The 19,725-nt window shown below is 42.9% G+C and overlaps 1 protein-coding gene across 3 annotated transcripts in view; it reads right to left on the minus strand.

Annotated features, from left to right (window-relative positions):
• Positions 1-19,725, minus strand: part of sfswap (splicing factor SWAP) — a 135,139-nt gene that overhangs the window by 60,429 nt on the left and 54,985 nt on the right. For 2 of the 3 annotated variants that reach the window (XM_056290569.1, XM_056290566.1), the window contains exons 11-15: positions 14,631-14,694; positions 13,886-13,989; positions 12,967-13,096; positions 11,017-11,097; positions 6,000-6,196 (exon numbers count right to left, since the gene is read on the minus strand). In XM_056290569.1, coding sequence (XP_056146544.1) covers positions 6,000-6,196; positions 11,017-11,097; positions 12,967-13,096; positions 13,886-13,989; positions 14,631-14,694 — 576 coding nt within the window. The remainder of the gene's footprint in view (positions 1-5,999; positions 6,197-11,016; positions 11,098-12,966; positions 13,097-13,885; positions 13,990-14,630; positions 14,695-19,725) is intronic. The other variant, XM_056290568.1, reaches the window with a different exon arrangement.

Raw genomic sequence — 19,725 nt, forward strand, 5'->3', positions numbered from 1 at the left:
TTGCCAGCATGGGAGGGCTCACAAGAGCAAGCCACCAGTTATGTGGCCTGGTTTGCAGTCACCTCTCCCAACTGCAAACAGGTTTTTGCCCCTCACCAGCCCTGTTGGTAGTCCTACCGGCCGGTGTGCCTCTCCTGCTCTTGTCGACAGAGTTAAGCAACTCAAGCTAGTGACAGGAGACACCATTACCCGCAGTATCAGATTAGCTTCACCAACCTTGGCTGACTGTTTACCCTGGGCCAGAGTCTCTGACACAGAGGACAATCTTTGGGTGCTGGCATCACTGCTGGCATAACAAAGGGAGAATCATGGAACCCAGGCACACAGCACCACTATTTTCAGCAACATTGTTATTCATGTCGGCACCAATAATGCTAGGATGAGGCAATTAGAGATCACAATAGCTAGCCTAGTCAGGATGCTTGAGGCCAGAGATAGAAATGTGCTGACAAGTGAGGAGAGTGTGTTGATAAGGTGGAAGGAGTACATTGAGGGGTTGATGAATGAAGAAAATGAGAGAGAGAGAGAGAGAGAGAGAGAGAGAGAGAGAGAGAGAGAGAGAGAGAGAGACCACGAGAGAGAGAAAGAGAAGGTTCGATGATGTGGGAATAGTGAATCAGGAAGTGCCATGGATTAGCAAGGATGAAGTGAGGGCAGCTATGAAGAGGATGAAGAGTGGAAAGGTGGTTGGTCCAGATGACATACCTGTGGAGGCATGGATATATTTAGGAGAGATGACAACGGAGTTTTTAACTAGATTGTTTAACACAATCTTGGTTGCCTGAAGAGTGGAGAAGAAGTGTACTGGTATCGATTTTCAAGAATAAGGGTGATGTGCAGAGCTGTAGTAACTACAGAGGTATAAAGTTGATCAACCACAGCATGAAGCACGAAAAGGGGAAAAATAAAAAAAAAAAAGAAAGAAAAAAGAAACACTCATATATAACAAAAAGAAAATGCATAAAACGCAACTCTCTGTTGAAGAGACAATCCTTGCTGCCCGCAAATCCCAATACATTCTTTCGACTATTTTCTTTTTCTTCTTTGTTTTATCACTGTAAATCAGTGCACAAACAACTTGAAGCATTTGTTTTTGGCATACATCCATTTTTTGGGAGAAAAAAATCCTGTCTCACGCATGATAATGCATCACTCCTCACTCATGTTTTGATGACAAAACATAGTATGGAGACCAGACAGACTCGGGGATTCCTCCTGGTAAAAGGTCTTGTAGTGTGTGAGTCTCTGTCGTCACTCAGCCACATAGTGTGAAAACCAAAACAACTTCAAAATGACCAATTACAAGACAGCAAGTTGTTTATTGTGAACAGCACAGTGATCTGACAACTTTGAAAAATGTGTAGAGTGAACTTGGCATAAGCTTCCCAAGAAACACTTGTGAGTGAGTGAATGGGTGAGACAAAGGGTGATAAGGAGTTTGCATGAAAGAGTCTTGCTCATTCAGCATACTCGTCTGCTATCAAACAATTATTTTTAGTCAGTTTAGTCTTTATTAGCAGATCTTGAGCATTGCACAAGATGAAGATCCCACATTTTTATGTCTCTTCAATATGTTACACTACCTTGATTGAACCAAGTCCACACTTAAAGTGATTCAGTATTGTGCAGAGCTGTTCAGCTTTGACCTCCTCTCTAGGCAGCCACATTGCTACAGGCCTACAGGCTGCCCGCGCGCTGATTAAGATAAGGAAAAAGCAGAAAAATCCCTGTTGGGAATCATCAAGGATCTGCTCCATTGCATATATTAATTCTCAGCCTCCTTGCTAGAGGCAACAGGAATAAACAGAATCTTATCACCAGAAGTACCTTTGCCTCCATTTTACCCACTGGGGCTCTGAAGGAGAGAAGCAAGAAAAACTGTAGCCTCAAATGGCAATAAACAGGGTCAAAGCTGCATGAGAGCTTATTGAGCTTTGATGCTTACTGAAGAGTATACGAATTCTGAAATTTGCGACCACAAGCTTCAGCGGAGAAACAAAGCCTAGGAACTCTCAGAATTTCAGATCACAGTATCAGCCCACGTGTAGAATGGTTGAAAAGCTTGCAAAGTAGGCAAGATAAAATTGACAGTGTTCACAAGGAGGACTGAAAACCAGGACCTTTTTATCTTTTGGTGATGTGACTTACACTGTATGTCACTGAGGACATGGTTTGTCACATGCCTTCTCCAAAGCTGAGGAATACAAGTAGGACTTACCTACCTGTGAACCCTGAACCTTTGGATCCCCACAGTAGGAGACTGACAGACTGCACAACAGAGGAGTCATGGTTTTTATACAACTACTCACAAGTTAAAGCAATGACATCACATGTGCAAAACTGGGGTAGTTTTGTATGGTTGAAATTTAAACGCTTACAAAAGTCAAAATGTTGGTGATAACATTCTGAAAAAAAATAGCCATACCATTCTGATGGTTTCAGGTGTATTGTCAAATACTTTGGTGAAGTTTGATCGAACATTTGGTAAAATATAACATGTTGTATATACAGTACTAAATACAGTAAGACACTGAATGGCATCACTGCTGGCATAAGGGAGGGAGAATCAGGGAACCCAGGCACACAGCACCACTACTTTCAGCAATATTGTTATTCATGTCGGCACCAATAATATTAGGATTAAGCAATTAGAGATCACAACAGCTAGCCTAGTCAGAACGCTTGAGGCCAGAGATAGAAATGTGCTGACAAGTGAGGGGGGTGTGTTGAGAAGGTGGAAAGAGTACTTCGAGGGGCTGATGAATGAAGAAAATGAGAGAGAGAAGGTTCAATGATGTGGGAATAGTCAATCAGGAAGTGCGGTGGATTAGCAAGGAGGAAGTAAGGGCAGCAATGAAGAGGATGAAGAGTGGAAAGGTGGTTGGTTAGGATGACATACCTGTGGAGGCATGGAGATATTTAGGAGAGATGGCAGAGGAGTTTTTAACTAGATTGTGTAACACAATCTTGGAAAGTGAGAGGATGCCTGAGGAGTGGAGAAGAAGGGTACTGGTATCGATTTTCAAGAATAAGGGTGATGTGCAGAGCTGTAGCAACTACAGAGGTATAAAGTTGTCAGCCACAGTACGAACATATGGCAAAGAGTAGTGGAAGCTAGGTTAAAAGGAGAGGTGATGATTAGCGAGTAGCAGTATTGTTTCATGCCACGAAATAGCACTAAAGATGAGATGTTTTCTTTGAGAATGTTTATGGAGAAATATAGAGAAGGTCAGAAGGAGTTACACTCTGTCTTTCTGGATTTAGAGAACGCATATGACAGGGTGGCGAGAGAGGAGGTGTGGTAATATATGAGTAAGTCGGGAGTGCCAAAACTTTTTAAAGATCTCTGGCCTTTGCTGGGACCTACAATGCTAGACATTGCTAATGTATCACTTACAACGAGCACTGTTCCCAGCAGTTTTAAGACAGCTGTGGTTAAGCTTCTACTTAAAAATCGCACCTCGATCCAGGGTCTCTTAATAACTATTGACCAATCTCTAATCTTCCACCTCTTTTTAAAGTACTAGAGAGAGTTGTGTATCAACAACTTTTGACCCATATAGAAGAAAACTATCTACATGAACTTTTTTAATCGGCTTTCAGGGCCTGTCACTCCACTGAAACTGCTATGACCAGAGGGGTGAATGATCTTCTACTAGCTATAGACTCTGATTCCACTTCTTTGCTTCTACTACAGTGCAGCCTTTGACACCACTGATCACTTTATATACAATATATTGTATATATTGTAATTTTGGTGTCTCTGGCTTAGTTCTCTCTTGGCTCAAGTCCTACTTATCTGGAAGAACACATTGTGTCTGCTATAATATTACATCGAAATTATTTGACGTTAAATGTGGTGTACCTCAGGTCTCAGTTCTTTGTGCTCTACTTTTCTCTCTTCATAGTTCACCTCTTGGCAAAATTATATGCAGTCATGGAATAAATTTCTATTGTTATGCTGATGATACTCAGCTGTATGTGCCTATAAGGGCTGATGATCATAGTCAAATGACTAATTTAGAGGCCTGCCCGGCTGCTGTGAAAAACTGATTGTCACTAAATGTTTTGCTTTTAAATTCAGATAAAGCTGAGATGCTGGTCATTGGCCCTGCTAGACACAGACACCAATTTGATCAAGTAACAATAACAACTGACAACTCTGATTTCACAAAGTGGCAGCCAAAAATCTTGGCGTTTCGTTTGATCACAGCCTTTCCTTTGATAACCACATTAAAGAAATCAGCAAGACTGCCTTTTTTCCACTTGCGTAACATTGCTAAAATTTGGTCTTTCTTGTCCATGGCTGACGCAGAGACTCTAATACATGCATTTGTTTCATCCAGACTTGATTACTGTAATGTTCTGTTTTCAGGTTTGCCACATGCTAGTACTAAAGGTCTTCAGATTGTTCAGAATGCTGCAGCTAGAATCCTAACTAACACTAGAACATTTGGCCATATTGCACCAATTCTTGCCTCCCTTCATTGGCTTCCTATCCATGTTAGATCAGACTTCAACATGCTTCTGCTGACTTATAAAATCCTAAATTGGCTTGCCCCATCCTACTTATCTGATCTCCTTGACCCGTATATTCCATCTTGAGCTCTTCGCTCTCAAAATACAGGGCTGCTGTGTGTACCCAACGTTAAAAAGAAGTCAGCTGGTGGCAGGGCCCTTTCCTATCAGGCCCCATTCTTTTGGAATAACCTGCCTGCTGCCATCAGACAATCAGTGTCTGTTGAGTCCTTTCACTCATGTTTTTGCCTTTGCCTACAATTAAGTTGAGTGCTTCACAATCTGTACTGCATGGGGGTGGGGGTTCAGTTGCTGTGTCAATGAATTTACCAAGCACTGTTCTGCCGACGAGGTTATAGTGTATAGATTATTCACTATTGCAAACTGTTCTCTTCTCTCACATGTCTCTTCTCTGTCTCAGAATGATGTCTTCTTTCTCTTCTGTGTGTGTGAATGGTGTGATGTGAGTCTCCCTTGTGTGCACATGCAGTCTGTCCTACTCCCAGGTCTCCATGGTGATGGTGGTCACCACCTGGACGCTGCTTGGCATCCCCCTCATCACATTCTTTTTATATATATCTTATAAATTCATATAATTTTGTTATCCTCTTTTAATGTTAAATCCTTTTCTCACTCAGACGTGTGACTAATGTGTTTTGTTTTTTGTCTACATGGTGATGGTGGCCTGGGTGCTGGGCTGTTCCGGTGGCATCTGGACACTGCTTGGTATGCTCATCATCATATTCTTCATATATTTCATAATTCCATTATAATTCTGTTATCCTCTTTCAATGTCGTATTCTGTAAATTGCACAAACACAACATCCATTGCACCTTGTCCATCTTGGTAGAGATCCCTCCTCTGTTGCTCTCCCTGAGGTTTATTCCTATTTATTTCCCCTGTGAAAGTTTTTTTGTTTTGAGGGAGTTGTTCCTTATCTGATTCAAGGGTCTAAGGACAGGATGCTGTGTTGCTGTAAAACCTCCTGAGGCAAATTTGTAATTTGTCATATTGGGCTATACAAATAAAACTCACTTGACTTGAGGGATAAGAAAGTTACTCAAATTGATTCCATCTCTCTCTCTCTCTCTCTCTCTCTCTCTCACGCACACACACACACACACACACACACACACACACACACACAGGCATGCATGTGTGCGACAGTCGAATAAACTAGCTTATGCTACCTTATGTTAATATTAACCAAGAGCTATGTATTAATATTGTCTTGTTGTCTATCATTCAACATATATGTGTTGTTGTGTGGAGTTTTGATTGCTTTTGGAATTCTTCATGTAATGGTAAAGTTGCATGAACCTATTAAACTTGTAACTTACTAAAGCCATCAATTTGCGCCAATACTTTCACTACATCAGACAGGCCGACAGAATGAAGGAGACAAAGATACCTATAAAAATACCCAACAACCTTCTCTCTCCTAAGGATATCTGGAGAGGTTCAGCAACAAGACACCAACCTCAGGCTGTGGTGGGGGTGGCAAATCAGCTTTCTTGGCTTCAGGCTCTCCGGCGAGTGGGCAACGCAGGGTCTGGAGGAAGAGAGCTGCTTTCCTCTTCCTCTCGGCCTGCAGCTGTTTCTCCTTAGATTCCTTGGATGCCTGGGCCAGCTTCTCCCTAGCTGCTGCTGCTAGTCGATCCTCCAGCCTCTGCTTGGCTGTGGGGGGGGGGGGGAAGAAAGGAGAATGTCCTTAACCGTGGCAAATAGCTTTACGTGAGAGATAAATGTAGGTACTCCATGATGGGCTGACTAAGACTCTGGTGTGACAGCCTGGCCAACACTGAGAAGTGCAGGTGTGTTAATCAAATAATACACACAAAGGTTTGATTAAATTTTATGGTCTAACCACAGTTTTACTCAAACCACTAGGTTCTTAGAAAGTTTTTTTTTCTAGTCTGACTACATGACGTGGCAAAGTCTACATTTTTTATCAAAGCAGTGAGATCTGACCACTAGTTTGTATTCTATCTTACAAAGTCACGAGGCCTGATTAAGTTTCTAGTCTAACAAGCACAGGCTGAATTAGATCTAAGTGGAAAGGTCATACTTGACACTGAGCTGACTTAAGTTTTTCATTCCACTTTTAAGTATTCAGCAAATTCTTGTTCTCACTGTTCAAGTTTTGGTCCAATAAGCAGCTTGGTTACCAGTGCATGTGGATTCACATGTATTGCCCTGCTGGACTTAGAGAGAACTTTCTGTCATGTGCCTGATTTGCTCCATCTCCCGATAAGCATTTCTACAGTCAACATTTATCCCCAGAAAGACTGGAATGACCAGTTCTATTTGGGAAAAAAACAAACAAACTTCTAATCTTAATTGTAGAGTTTGACAGCATTTCTGATCACAGTATCCCTATCTAGCCAAGTGTGACTGAGTTTCTCAATTAACTAGTGGGACTTCACCAAGGTTCTCCAGGCGGCTGACTTTCAGCAGTTCTGTGAGGAAACGTCAAGGCAAAAGCTGCGAAGGACTGAACAAGCTGTTTGAAGACACAAGAGATGTTTGAGGTGCAGCAGAGGAGGAAAACATAAATGATGGAGGTCGGACATGCTACCTTAGCAAAGGAGAGGAAGAAAGAATGAGCGGGAGCCAGTTAAAAGTTCTGCAGAAAGGCTTGTGAAATGTAGCGTGAGTGGGACTGAATGAAGGACAGCGATGAGTGAAAAGGAAGGAAAAGACAGCGAAAGACACAAAGATGAAGAGAGACAAAGCACAACGGAGTAAGAATGAGGCAGACAGGAAATAATAAGCAGAGAAGTAAAGATATGGGATACACGAGAAAAAAACAAGTCATTCAAGTTATGCAACCGCTGTCTCTGTCTGGTGCTGTTATCCCCGTAATAGACTGGCTGCTCTAGCAAATCTTTTGTTTTTGTTTTTTGGAATGTCCCCCCTTTTCCCCCCCAATTGTATCCGGCCAAATACCCCACTCTTCCGAGCCATCCCGGTCACTGCTCCACCCCCTCTGCCGATCAGGGGAGGGCTGCAGACTACCACATGCCTCCTCTGATACATGTGGAGTTGCCAGCCGCTTTTTTTCACCTGATAGTGAGGAGTTTCGCCAGGAGGACGCAGCGCATGGGAGGATCACGCTATTCCCCCCAGTCCCCCCCCCCCAAAGCAGGCGCCCTGACTGACCAGAGGAGGCACTAGTGCAGTGACCAGGACATATACCCACATCCGGCTTCCCACCCGCAGACACGGCCAATTGTGTCTGTAGGAACGCCCAACCAAGCCGGATGTAACGCGGAGACTCGAACCGGTGATCCCTGTGTTGGTAAGCAATGGAATAGACCGCCATGCTACCCGGACGCCCTCAATATCGCAATGTTGCACAATGTTATCGCACATCGCAGATTTTTCTCATATCGTGCAGGCCTAATAGTAACCCCTTTCCTTTTTGACAGTTCTTAAACAAATCCTTTGCATATTTATCAATTATTCCTGCAGATCAAAATTGGAGAATTATGGGTAAAGCAAATACATCTAGTACAGATGTACATTCACATAACTAAACAGGTGAGATTTTATTGACGTTCCAGCATAAAAACCTTTTGATTAAGTTTTTTTATGCTTTTATGCCACATTACTCAGCTGTTCAGATTTCTCCAAATATATTCCTCCACTTTTTTCTACGATACAAAAACTAGCAGTCCTTATAAAGTCTCTTTGAGGTATTAACTATCCTAATCGAGGGTTTACCAGAAGACACATTCAAGTTGTAAATAAGCGGCATTCAACATTGAACAACACATGTAAGAACACACATGGCTGGTTAAGGCCATCTTGTGAATCTGAAGTGGAATGTTCTTGTGCAATTCTTATGAAATGAATGAGACATCCATCCATCCATCCATTATCCAAACCGCTCATCCTGCTCTCGGGGTGGCGGGGATGCTGGAGCCTATCCCAGCAGTTCACCTGACCTACATGTCTTTGGACTGTGGGAGGAAACCGGAGCACCCGGAGGAAACCCACGCAGACACGGGGAGAACATGCAAACTCCACACAGAGGACGACCCCGGACGACCCCAAAGGTTGGACTACCCCGGGGCTCGAACCCAGGACCTTCTTGCTGTGAGGCGACCATGCTAACCACTGCGCTACCGTGCCGCCCTTTAATGAGACATTTAAAGTAGAAACCTCAAAGAATTCTACTGTCTGTTAGATTACAATCATTGACTAGCCGACTATCTTTAATGCTCCACCAGAGAGGAAGTTCCACCTTATCCTCTCTGGTGCTCCAACTACTGCAGACCGAAGTAAAATTTGCAAGACCCGTGAGCAGTTTGTGATTTTTTTTTCTTTGGATATCTCCACAGACAGCCAGCCTGCTTTGTATTTTCAGCACGCGTTTTAATTATTGGGCAATAGGTTCATCATTGTGTTACCTAATCCCCCCCTTTTTTTTCTCCCCAGTTGTACTTGGCCAATTACCCCACTCTTCCGAGCCTACCCGGTCGCTGTTCCACCCCCTCTGCCTATCCGGGGAGGGCTGCAGACTACCACATGCCTCCTCCGATACATGTGGAGTCGCCAGCCGCTTCTTTTCGCCTGACAGTGAGGAGTTTCACCAGGGGGACGTAGTGTGTAGGAGGATCATGTTATTCTCCCCCCCCGCCCCGAACAGGCGCCCCGACTGACCAGAGGAGGCGCTAGTGCAGCGACCAGGACACATACCCCACATCGGGCTTCCCACCCGCAGACACGGCCAATTGTGTCTGCAGGGACGCACGACCAAGCCGGAGGTAACGCGGGGATTCGAACTGGCGATCCCTGTGTTGGTAGGCAACGGAATAGACAACTACGCCACCCGGACGCCCTGTGTTACCTCATCTGATGAAAGACAATATCTTAACGGACATTCATTTAGGTGTAAATCTTCGAGACTGCCACTTTAAGAGAATGTTCTTGCATGTGGCCCAAAGTGTTTGTGCCTGTTCCAAAAATTAAAAAAAAACCGAGAGGTTTGTGTTTGTGTATTTGTCAGTGGCTCTACAAAGAAAAAAGAAATAGTGTTTATATGTGCTTCTGTAGAAAGACAAAGAGAAAAAAGGCTCGAGTGTGTGTGTGTTTGTGTAGATGTGTGACTTTTGAAAGAGAACCTAACCATGTGTTCCTATGTCTCTCTTCCCCTGGTGCAAGCCAGCATGTGACACGTCGCTAAATAATATTAACGACTTCCTGTCGGCCACACGTGGCATCGCTATTGTACCCCAGCACCCATAAGGGAAAGCGGGGGCGAGAGAAAGCGAAAGGAACAGAGAGATGTAGCATACGTCTCTATAGAGGCTGGGGAGAGAGATCTACGGCAGTGTTTTACTGTACTACAGCAGTCCGTCCCTTCCTGGAAGCCCCTCCCTGCCCAGGTGATTTACGATTCACAATCGATAGATTTATTTCTCTCCTGTGTCTTTCCTCTCCCACCGCCTCCCAGTCCAAACCTTCCGGATGTGATGGAGAGACTGCCATCTTTAAGGGTTTCTTGGTTTAACTGATGTGCTGACAGAGATGACAAATTAAAGCACACGTGAGATGGTCACGGGGATGGAAAGAGAAAGGAGGAGAACAGCGAAGAGCGGGAGCAAAGGGTTGGGAAAAGCAGCTTTACAGTCCTGATCAGAAACTAGAGTTGCGTAAGACTCTGTGAAAGCTAAAGACAGACGAGGGATGGGACCACACAGACAGAAAGACAAGACAAAGTCAGAAAAAAGAAGAAAGACGAAAGCCACTTGATTTCCCCCCCCCCCGCTGTATTCTTACAGTGAGTTGTATTCTTACTGGGGGGGGGGGGTGGGGGGGGGCGATACTGGACTGAAGTCCAAATCATTCGATATGGCCTTCACGGTTCGACACGCTCCCCATTTCGCGAGATTGTGTGTTATCAACATGAGAACGACCGGAAATTTCACTCCTACCTAATGACCGCCGGTTTTTAAACTCTATATTCTGTCAGGATAAATACCCAACTGAGATAGTAATGCACTGCAGGTGTTAGCATGTCTGTTAGGTCGTAAGCCTTCTCCGAGTCCACAAAACACATGTAGACTGGCTGGTCGAACTCCCATGCCCCCCTCAGCACTTCCGCAAGGGTTAAAGCGTTGGTCCGTTGTTCCACGGCCAGGACGGAATCCGCATTGTTCCTCCTGGATCCGAGGTTCGACAATGGTCGGAGCCTCCTTTCGAGCACCATAGAGTAGACTTTCCCAGGGAGGCTGAACAGTGTGATGCCCCGATAACTGGACCACACCCTCCGGTCCCCCTTTTGATGTAAAAATTAACATTTAAAAAATTACTGTAGTGAATTCAGGGGGCAGCCGGGACACAAACCCGGGTCTCCCGCACCACGCGTGATTACGTTAAGCAGTCGACTACAGGGTCCGACCCGTTAGCCAACGGGCTAGCGAGTCTACACATCCGTGATCATTACAAAACTATTTTTCACACAGTTTAAAGTCACCGGCGTCCAACACCTGTAAATACTGCCAACGCCTCGGTGGTAGTCATGGTGCATCTGAAATGGCGGCTGTACCCAGACATGTTGGAAATAATACCTGAAAAACAAAACGGAAAACACGTATTGTTAATCTAACAAACCTAACAAGGTCTATAAAATGTGAAATGTGAAAAAAGAACTGAGCGCTGCGAAGGAAATGACGCGAACAAGTCACGTCATAAATAGTGACGTGCAAGTTGCATGCGTTCATTTTGACCGCTCATGGTCGTTTTAGGTAGATCTTATCATGACTTCAGGGAGGTGGCGAGTATTGGGCCAGATGTCCTACTTGCCAAAGGGAATGCGAAGCGGTGCGGTGGCCTCTCACTTCCTGGTGTCGTGATCGCCGCGGGTCCATCAGGACCTTAGCATATGGCCATTCCTACGCAAATGTGCCCGGAGCAGCACCTTCTCGTGGTCCTGTTTTCACAAAGTCTGCTGTGGGGGCAATCGGGTTCCCGGCGGTATAACCCAGTGGGTCGATTGGACTCATTAGCCTTGGTTGGCAGCCAATCTAGGAGAAGGACAACTCTGATTTCAAACCTCCGCTGCCTTGCGGGTATACTCGTCTACGGGAAAGGGCTCGGGAAGAAACCCTGAGGAAAACTCTGCATCTGTCTCCATTGCCGGTCGTCTTGCTAGTCTTGCCACTGGTAGTAGGTGGTCTCGGACGAGAGAGTAGGGTTGATGATGTGCAACTCTTCCTCACTTTAATCATTGCTCAAGTCATCAGTCATCCATCACAGGGTGACTAGATGGTCCTTGTCACTGCGACGGACGAATAACAACAACATCATGACTTCATCGTTCTAGTAGTTTTTAAAGTTTAGAGTTTTAAAGTAAAGCAATTGTTACACAACAAAAAAGATGGCACATAATTTTGTTAGAACTTTTGCACTTGCATTACGTTTGAGTACGTGCCTTGATAATGCCAAAACGTTGGGCCTGATTCTTAAAATAAATGAAAAATGGAGAACTGCAACAGTGTTTTGTCTCTTGCTTACCAAGGCATCCACTGTATCGTACTGATTCGAACTCGTGAGCCCTGAATCGTGAGACGTATCGAACCGTGAGATTTGTGAATTGTCCCACCGTTAATTCTTATAATGAGTTTGTTCTCTGCATTTAACCCATCCTATTGTATAGGAGCAGTGGGCAGCTGCAGTGCCCGGGGACCAACCCCAGTTCTCCTTTCCTATCGCCTTGCTCAGGGGTACAGGCAGGAGTATTAACCCTAGCATGCATGTCTTTTTGATGGTGGGAGGGAACCCACGCAGGTCGGGGGGAACATGCGAACTCTACACAGAAAGGACCTGGGGAACGGCCCGGGGTTCGAACCCAGGACCTTCTTGGTGTGTGGCAACAGTGCTAACCACTGGGCCACCATGCCGACAGAAGTCTAAAAACAGAGACAGAGTGACGGAAACAGAAAGACAGGAGTCTGAACAAATGGACGATCAGGAGAAAACCTAAGACAGAAAGGAGGACAGAAAGAGAAAGGAGTCTAATACCACAGACAGAGAGACAAACAAGTCTGACCACACAGAAAGACACAGACACGAAGCCTAGAGTCTGGAAATTACACAGAAAATAGTGACAGAAAGGAATTTACTGCTCTATAATTAAAGCTTGTAGCTACTGGGGCCTATCAAAACCAATAATGCCGTTCAAGTACTTTTGGTCCTTATTTATGATTGTCCTTTTGTCCCAGCCTGTCTTATTAAGAAAAACAGCAAAGGAATCTGCATAATTAAATGTTTTTTTCTAGTGTCACATAGCACTACTAAATCTCAAACACCCAGAGCAATACTTATTAATATGGAGAAGATGGTGAATGGACAAGAAAAAAATAATAAGTACTGCAAATAATTGAAATATGACGCTATGCATTTTTCTCCACTGTCTTCAAGCGATGTTTATGGATTACCTTGTTTAGCTTCCAGTTCCTCGAGGCTGAGGGTCGGCCTCTTCTCCTCGGCTCCAGGCAGTTGAGGAGGCTCCTTGTCAATCATCTCAGTTCCGCCCACAACAGCTTCAAGTCCCGCCTCCTCCAGCAGCTTCATAACAACAAATGCAAAGATTTCTATTTTTTATTATTTGTGTAAATCTTTGCTGACTTGCACACACTTTTCAAGCAATACTAATATACACACGTTTAATCTGAGCATGCACTCCATACCAGTTTCAAGTAAGCTGAACTCAAAGTTGTCTATACACTGCTTTCTATGGCCTGCAGCTCTTTGTGTGCATGTGTGTGTGTGTGTGTGTGTGGGGAGGGGGGGGGTTCCAGTTCCTTTCTTTTAGAAAATGTTTTATTCTTTGTTAAAGATTTTAAGATTTTGCTTAATTCATAATAATAATAATCATCATCATCACAATAATACATTTTATTTGTGGGCACCTTTCAGAGCACTCAAGGACAACTTACAGAACACATTTGTCATAATAATTAATATAATTAATATATGATATTAATATATATATATACAAATATATATTATTAATATATGTTAATATAGATAATAAATATATAATTCATAATTCATCCTAATATAACCAAGAAATCAAAATAGTTTTTGTATTCAAGCAGCAGTACTACTAAAATTAGGGCCAAAATTAGAGAGGGCCATTTAAATCAAACCTAAAGACACTTCCATCAACAAAATGGAAACAATTTACAGAACGGTGGTATAAATTCCTGATAAAATGCAACAAACCAAGCACAATTCTCATATTAGGTATCCTCTTTTTATATACGATAATACAGGATGTGTGGCTATGATAGACTCATAAACAAAGCAATAAATCCCCAAAGTGTTAATCAAGGCTAAGTAGGTGTACCAGACCTTGTCTTCATCTGAATCATCATCCAGTCGAACTCTGTTTCTCTCCAGAGGTAACATGTCATTTTCTTTTGCCTTGATCGCAAAACAGATAGGAGCGAAGGGGGCTGGAGTATCAGAGGGAGACGGGTGAAAAGAGGGAGAAATAAATAGGGGATGGGGGGGGTGAAAGAGGAAGGACAAAGAAGATAAACATGTGAGTGGAGGGGATAAATGTCATGAGAGAGACTCAAAGTCAAAAAGACGCATCTGTGTCTCAAGTCCTTTCTGGTTAACTGAGACAAAAGAGAAGGGAAAAAGCCCTCAGCAACACGGATCAGCAGACTGAACTACGCCCCTGCCCAGCAGCTTACCTTTTTGTTTTCATAAATTTATTTCTGATTTTTCCCTTTTTCTCCCAATTTAGAGGCCAATCGACCCCTGTTTTAGTTCAAACAACCACCCTCATACTGCATCTCTCCGGCCGGCAGTCTCGAAGGAGACGCCTCACCACTTTCGTGACAAGGCGAATCCAGGCCGAACCACTGCTTTTTCCGACACACACAGAGACGCATTCATGTGATGAACACAAGCCGACTCCGGCCCCCTCCCGAAGACAGCGTTGCCAATTATTGCTGCTTCGTTGAGTCCAGCCATAGTCGGATCTGACGAGAATGCGGCGCGAACCCCGGTCCCCAGTGGGCAACTGCATCGACACAAAGCCAATGCTTAGACCGCGACACCACCGCGGACCCCCCCAGCAGCTTACCTTTAGTCTGTTTGGCCTCCTTCGCCGCCTGGTCCTCACCAGCGGTATAATCTGCTGTCTCACTCTGGAATGCAGGAATAGAGGAAAAATGAGGGGATGAGAACGAGAGGGAGAGCAGAGTGGGGGGGGGGGAACAGAGAGAGAAAGACATACAGACGGAGAGACATAAAAAAAACTCGGTGAGACAGGTGAGACACGTTAGGGAGAGATTATTTCCACCAACTGTTTCTGCAGGGCAGGGGGAACACAAGAGTCAACATCTATTTAAGGTTCATGAATGAGAGCCAAGCGAGACAGCACTGTGTAAAGTCTACCCACTTTCCACCTTATTATGGACTAAACCAGCAGAGCTCAGCCATGGGTGACATCAGATGACTAGTTGCCATTTAAGCCTAGTAGATTTCAATCTGAACCACTTTTGACAATCTTACTAGATAAATCAATAGGATTTAACTAAAATCATAACTATTGTACATTTCTAGATGTTGTTCGAGTCCAAATGGACCAGTTGCCTAGACCCATTTTGCATCATTAATGGGTAAACCAGTATAATTTAACCTTTAGCCAGGTTATTGCGGTAATAAATAAGGCCGGACCCAAAAACTCACATTTTCGGATGTTCGTTCGTTGGGTAGGTATTCTGTTTCAATTTTGGGATTCAGATATTTGGTTTTTTTTTGTTTTGTTTTTTTGGCTTAATGTAGGATATCAATAAATGTGAACTGAAAAATAACATCTGTTAGCCCATCCTTGCACTATATTTATACTTTTTAATTGCACTGTTAAAATGTGGACATATGTACTGTTTCAGCTGAGGTGCCCGACATCCCTCTCACTCACAGCAGTGACGTCACGCTTTAGTTCACCTTGGCCGTTCAAGTCAAGTCAATTTTATTTGTATAGCCCAATATCACAAATTACAAATTTGGCTCAGTGGGCTTTACAGCAACACAACATCCTCTCCTTAGATAAGGAACAACTCCCTAAAAAAAAAAAAAACCCACAAAAAAACCCCCCTTTAACAGGGAGAAAAAAGGGAAGGGAAGGGAAGGGAAGGCAGAATGCCGAAGAGCTCAGCTGTGTGGTGACACTTTAAATTGAGCGATGACAAGGCGGTGTGCCAAATATGCAATGTGAAACCGTCCTACCATGGTGGCACAACGAGCATGATACATCACCTGAATGCTGTAAGTAGTAGGCTATTCTTATACGGTGTAAAAAACCGAGACTGTACTAGCTAGCTAACTTGCCTTAGCTCATGTCTGTTTTGCAGTCGCCATTATCAAGCTGCTTTTATCCGCCGTTTAAACAGCAACGTTACACATGATAAAAACATGCACTTACTTTGCTTGGGAACTGATCCGAATAGTTAAAATAAAACATAAGGACTAATGTGGGAACATCTGAGGCTAAGGAAGTTATTGGCCTAAAGAAGCCTAATAATAATTAGTTATGGCTATCTCCTTAAAAGTATTGTTATAACAGAAATAAGCGTGTTTTGTATTGACTTGTTGTGTTCAGGTTGTAAAACATTCTAGACTTAGGCGAACAGCTGACCGAATCTGGAACTGGAGTTGGCCCCGCCCACTGCTCTGAGCAAGGTTTAAAATGCGGAGGACAAATTTCATTTCAATGTATGCGAGTACTGAGAAATGACAATAAAGAAATTATAAATAAATATAAATCATATAAATATAAATCTCCAATCTTGAATTTTTCGTAGCTAGTATGCTGTTTCTGCGCTTCTGTCTCGCAGCGCTTTCTCAGGCGTTGTCTCGGATTTGGAGCCTATCATAACGAGCATTTATGTAGATTTATAATTTAGCCACGATAACAAAAAACTGTCACAAGCTGCTATGTCACAAAAAGTGCATGGACAGGACCTCGTTCAACCAAATCCCTCGGGATTACAAACAGCAATAGTGTAGAATAACAGAATCCTTAACAATTAATATCTTTAATTAAACCGAAAGACAGCTTTTTTTATGCTTCCGGTGTGGAGAAACGGTGGCACGAATTCACGTTTGCAGCGGCCTCACCCAGTACTGATGTGGCAAGATGGCAGCATAAATTCACGTTTGCGGCGGCCTCACCCAGTACCATCCATGCAGTGTCTTTGTCCATGTCTAACTTTGTGTCTTGGTTTGATGGCTGGGACAGCTGGTGCTGGATCGGCTGGGAGAGCTTGGTCTGCTGTGTCCTGCGCCCTCGCCTAGCGTTGACTGTGTTTTTAGCGTCTTCGTGTGGAGGGCTGGGAGGTGTGTCGAAGGTGTCTGGCTGGGAGAGCTAGTGTCGGATTGGCTGAGCGAGCCTGGTCTGCTGCGTCCAGTGGGCCCAAGGACCACGGCCCTGCCCGGAGTTGCGCCCGAAGAGAAAACACGGAGGGCAGTCTGACAGGCCGTGGAAGCGGGCAGGCTAAGCTAACTGCTAGCCCATGCACACTGGCAGTTTCGACAGCCATCCTGGCTGTTTCTCTTGGACAGTGATTTATTTTGTTTAGTTTGGATATATACGTTAGTTTGGATATATGTGCTGTTGTAGTTTGTGGATGTGTTTTTGTCATTGTGTTGCACTGCTGCGGGCTGAGGGAAACGATATTTCGCTTCATTTCATGTACATGAAAGGAAATGACAAATAAAGTGATCCTGACTCCTGATTCTTGAAGACACGTGTTGCACCGCTATGCCGTCCATCTCAGCCAACAACGGAAAAATGTCTGGCTGACTCCTTCCCGAATCATAACCCCCCACCCCCTCACCCCAATCCGCCAAAGCGCTGAGTTTTCGCTGTTGATTACTACCGAAGGTTTCGGCGCCCACAAAATTGTATTTGGGACAGCCCTGGTAATAAATGGATTATAGATGAAGACCTGGACTTGGCATTTCCACACACACACACACACACACACACACACACACACACATGCTCGTGAACAAATACATAATCCCCTCCAGGCTACCACCTGGTGGAGATAACAATGGAGTAGTGCAGGAAAAGACATTTATTCGGTGATTTGCGGCAACAGCAGATATGTTTCACCTTGAGATGGCATTTTAAGCACAGTAGGTTTTTTTTTCCAGCTTCAAAATGACGAATACTTCACTCACATTTCAAATGAGTTCAAACATGCTTGTGCTTCTCAGGAGCCACGCATGGCATGATTTATTCATGCCATTACATTTTTCAGGCCTCATTTCCACTGTTGTGGAAGTCAGACATATGATATACAACATATTTTCTGCTCTCAGGAATTCACTGGGGGGTTATGATTTGTGTCTACCTCTGTTAGCACTGCAAAAAGTTACCTGTTTAATTGTATATTATTGGACCAAATGGGATCAAGAGTCTGTTTCTTTGCATGCAGAACCACATCCATATCTGTCAAGACTTGGTTGTTTTATTGCCAAATGAACAACATAAAGAGAGCACTGAAGCACTTCCAGCCTCCCCTTCCTCCATGATTTCTATATTTAGCTTTATCCGCCCCCCCAAAGCAATCTTTGCTCTATAACTAAGGCTACATTACATTTGTCTGGTTCACTTGAGTTCTATTATACATCCTTTCACAGCTACCATCTTGTTACCCAAGTTGAGACATGCGAAAAATTACAATTGAATGAGGCATGATGCAGGGGGTATTTGAGGATATATCATAATGCTGTGATTTTATAATAATAATAATAATCCCATGCTCTCAGGGTCATGGGTAATAATAACGGGTAATAACAATAATAATAATAATAATTTTATTTATATAGCACTTTTCTAAAACAATGTCACAAAGTGCTTCCTAAAAAAATAAAACCAGACAAGGCAAAAACAAGAGTAAAACCAAAGAAGTAAGAGCAAAAACAAAAACAGCATAAATAAAAACAAATATCAAACATTTATGTTTTTTATTCTTTATTACCATTTTATTATTTTAACTTTATTATAAAGATTTTATGTGTGATTTCACCCTCTTCAACCAATGGGAGGTTTTCAGGGCAAAGTTAGTTTGCATAAATAAAAACAAATCTCAAACATTTATGTGTGTTTTTATTCTATTTATTTTTTATTATTATTTTATAATTTTTATTTTCTTATTTTCTTATTTTATTTTTATCATAAACATTTCAAGTGTGATTTCATCCTATTTGATCAACGGGAGGTTTTCAGGACAAAGTTGGGCAAGTGCCCCAGCATGCACTGCAAGGGGCATATAGCTCCCCTGAAGAGCTCGCATATGCTGTTAATCCTGGTCTAGCATAGCTTGGACAGTCTTTATGGGACAGATATTCCATCAAAACCTCTGAAACACAGGACCAAGGCCCACAGTATGTTGTTGAAAAGACAGATCCTCGAGCTGCTCTACTGAACATCAATGGAAGATTTGACTTTGGTGACAATTCATTTAGTGTATTTTATGTTTTTAACTTCAATATCCAAATAGTTATTTTGTGGCAGGGATAATTGGTATTAATTTATGTATCTTGTTCAATAAATTCAAAATAATTTACTATTAAATTATATCATTTAAAATCAGTTTGATGCTTCAACACTTTGCTTTCATGTGGAATCCAAAGCCAATCAGTTAAAGAAGTTGGTTTATGACCAGAAAGCTATCAAGATTAATACCCAGTGTGGCTTAGACGATAGTAATTACAATCATGCTCATTTCTAAACCAATAAAAAAATGCTAGTGTGCTTTACAGCAGAACAAAAAGGATTAACACAACAATGAGAGAAAGAAAAGACAAAAACCATGTGGAAAAAAACAAAACAAAAACAAACCAGATGTCACAAGTGTGAAACAAAAAACAACTAAAATCTAGAGGGATGAGAAACAATAAAACAGTAAAAAGTAAAGTGATATTTATGAAAAAGCTTTCTCACAGGGCCAAAATACTATGGCAAAAGTGATGATCCAGATTACCGTGCTAAATATTGTGATCAAGACTATTAATCACAAGGACTAGTGTACAGATTATATTCTCAGTTAGCATTAAAATGTAATTCAAAAAGTTCAATGCTGAGGAATTACACAAGTTATTGTAGAAAAATAAAATCCTTATATCATTCATCCATCCATCCATTATCCAAGCAGCTGATCCGA

Source organism: Lampris incognitus, chromosome 12 (assembly GCF_029633865.1).
Source record: "Lampris incognitus isolate fLamInc1 chromosome 12, fLamInc1.hap2, whole genome shotgun sequence".
Classification (NCBI taxonomy): domain Eukaryota; kingdom Metazoa; phylum Chordata; class Actinopteri; order Lampriformes; family Lampridae; genus Lampris; species Lampris incognitus.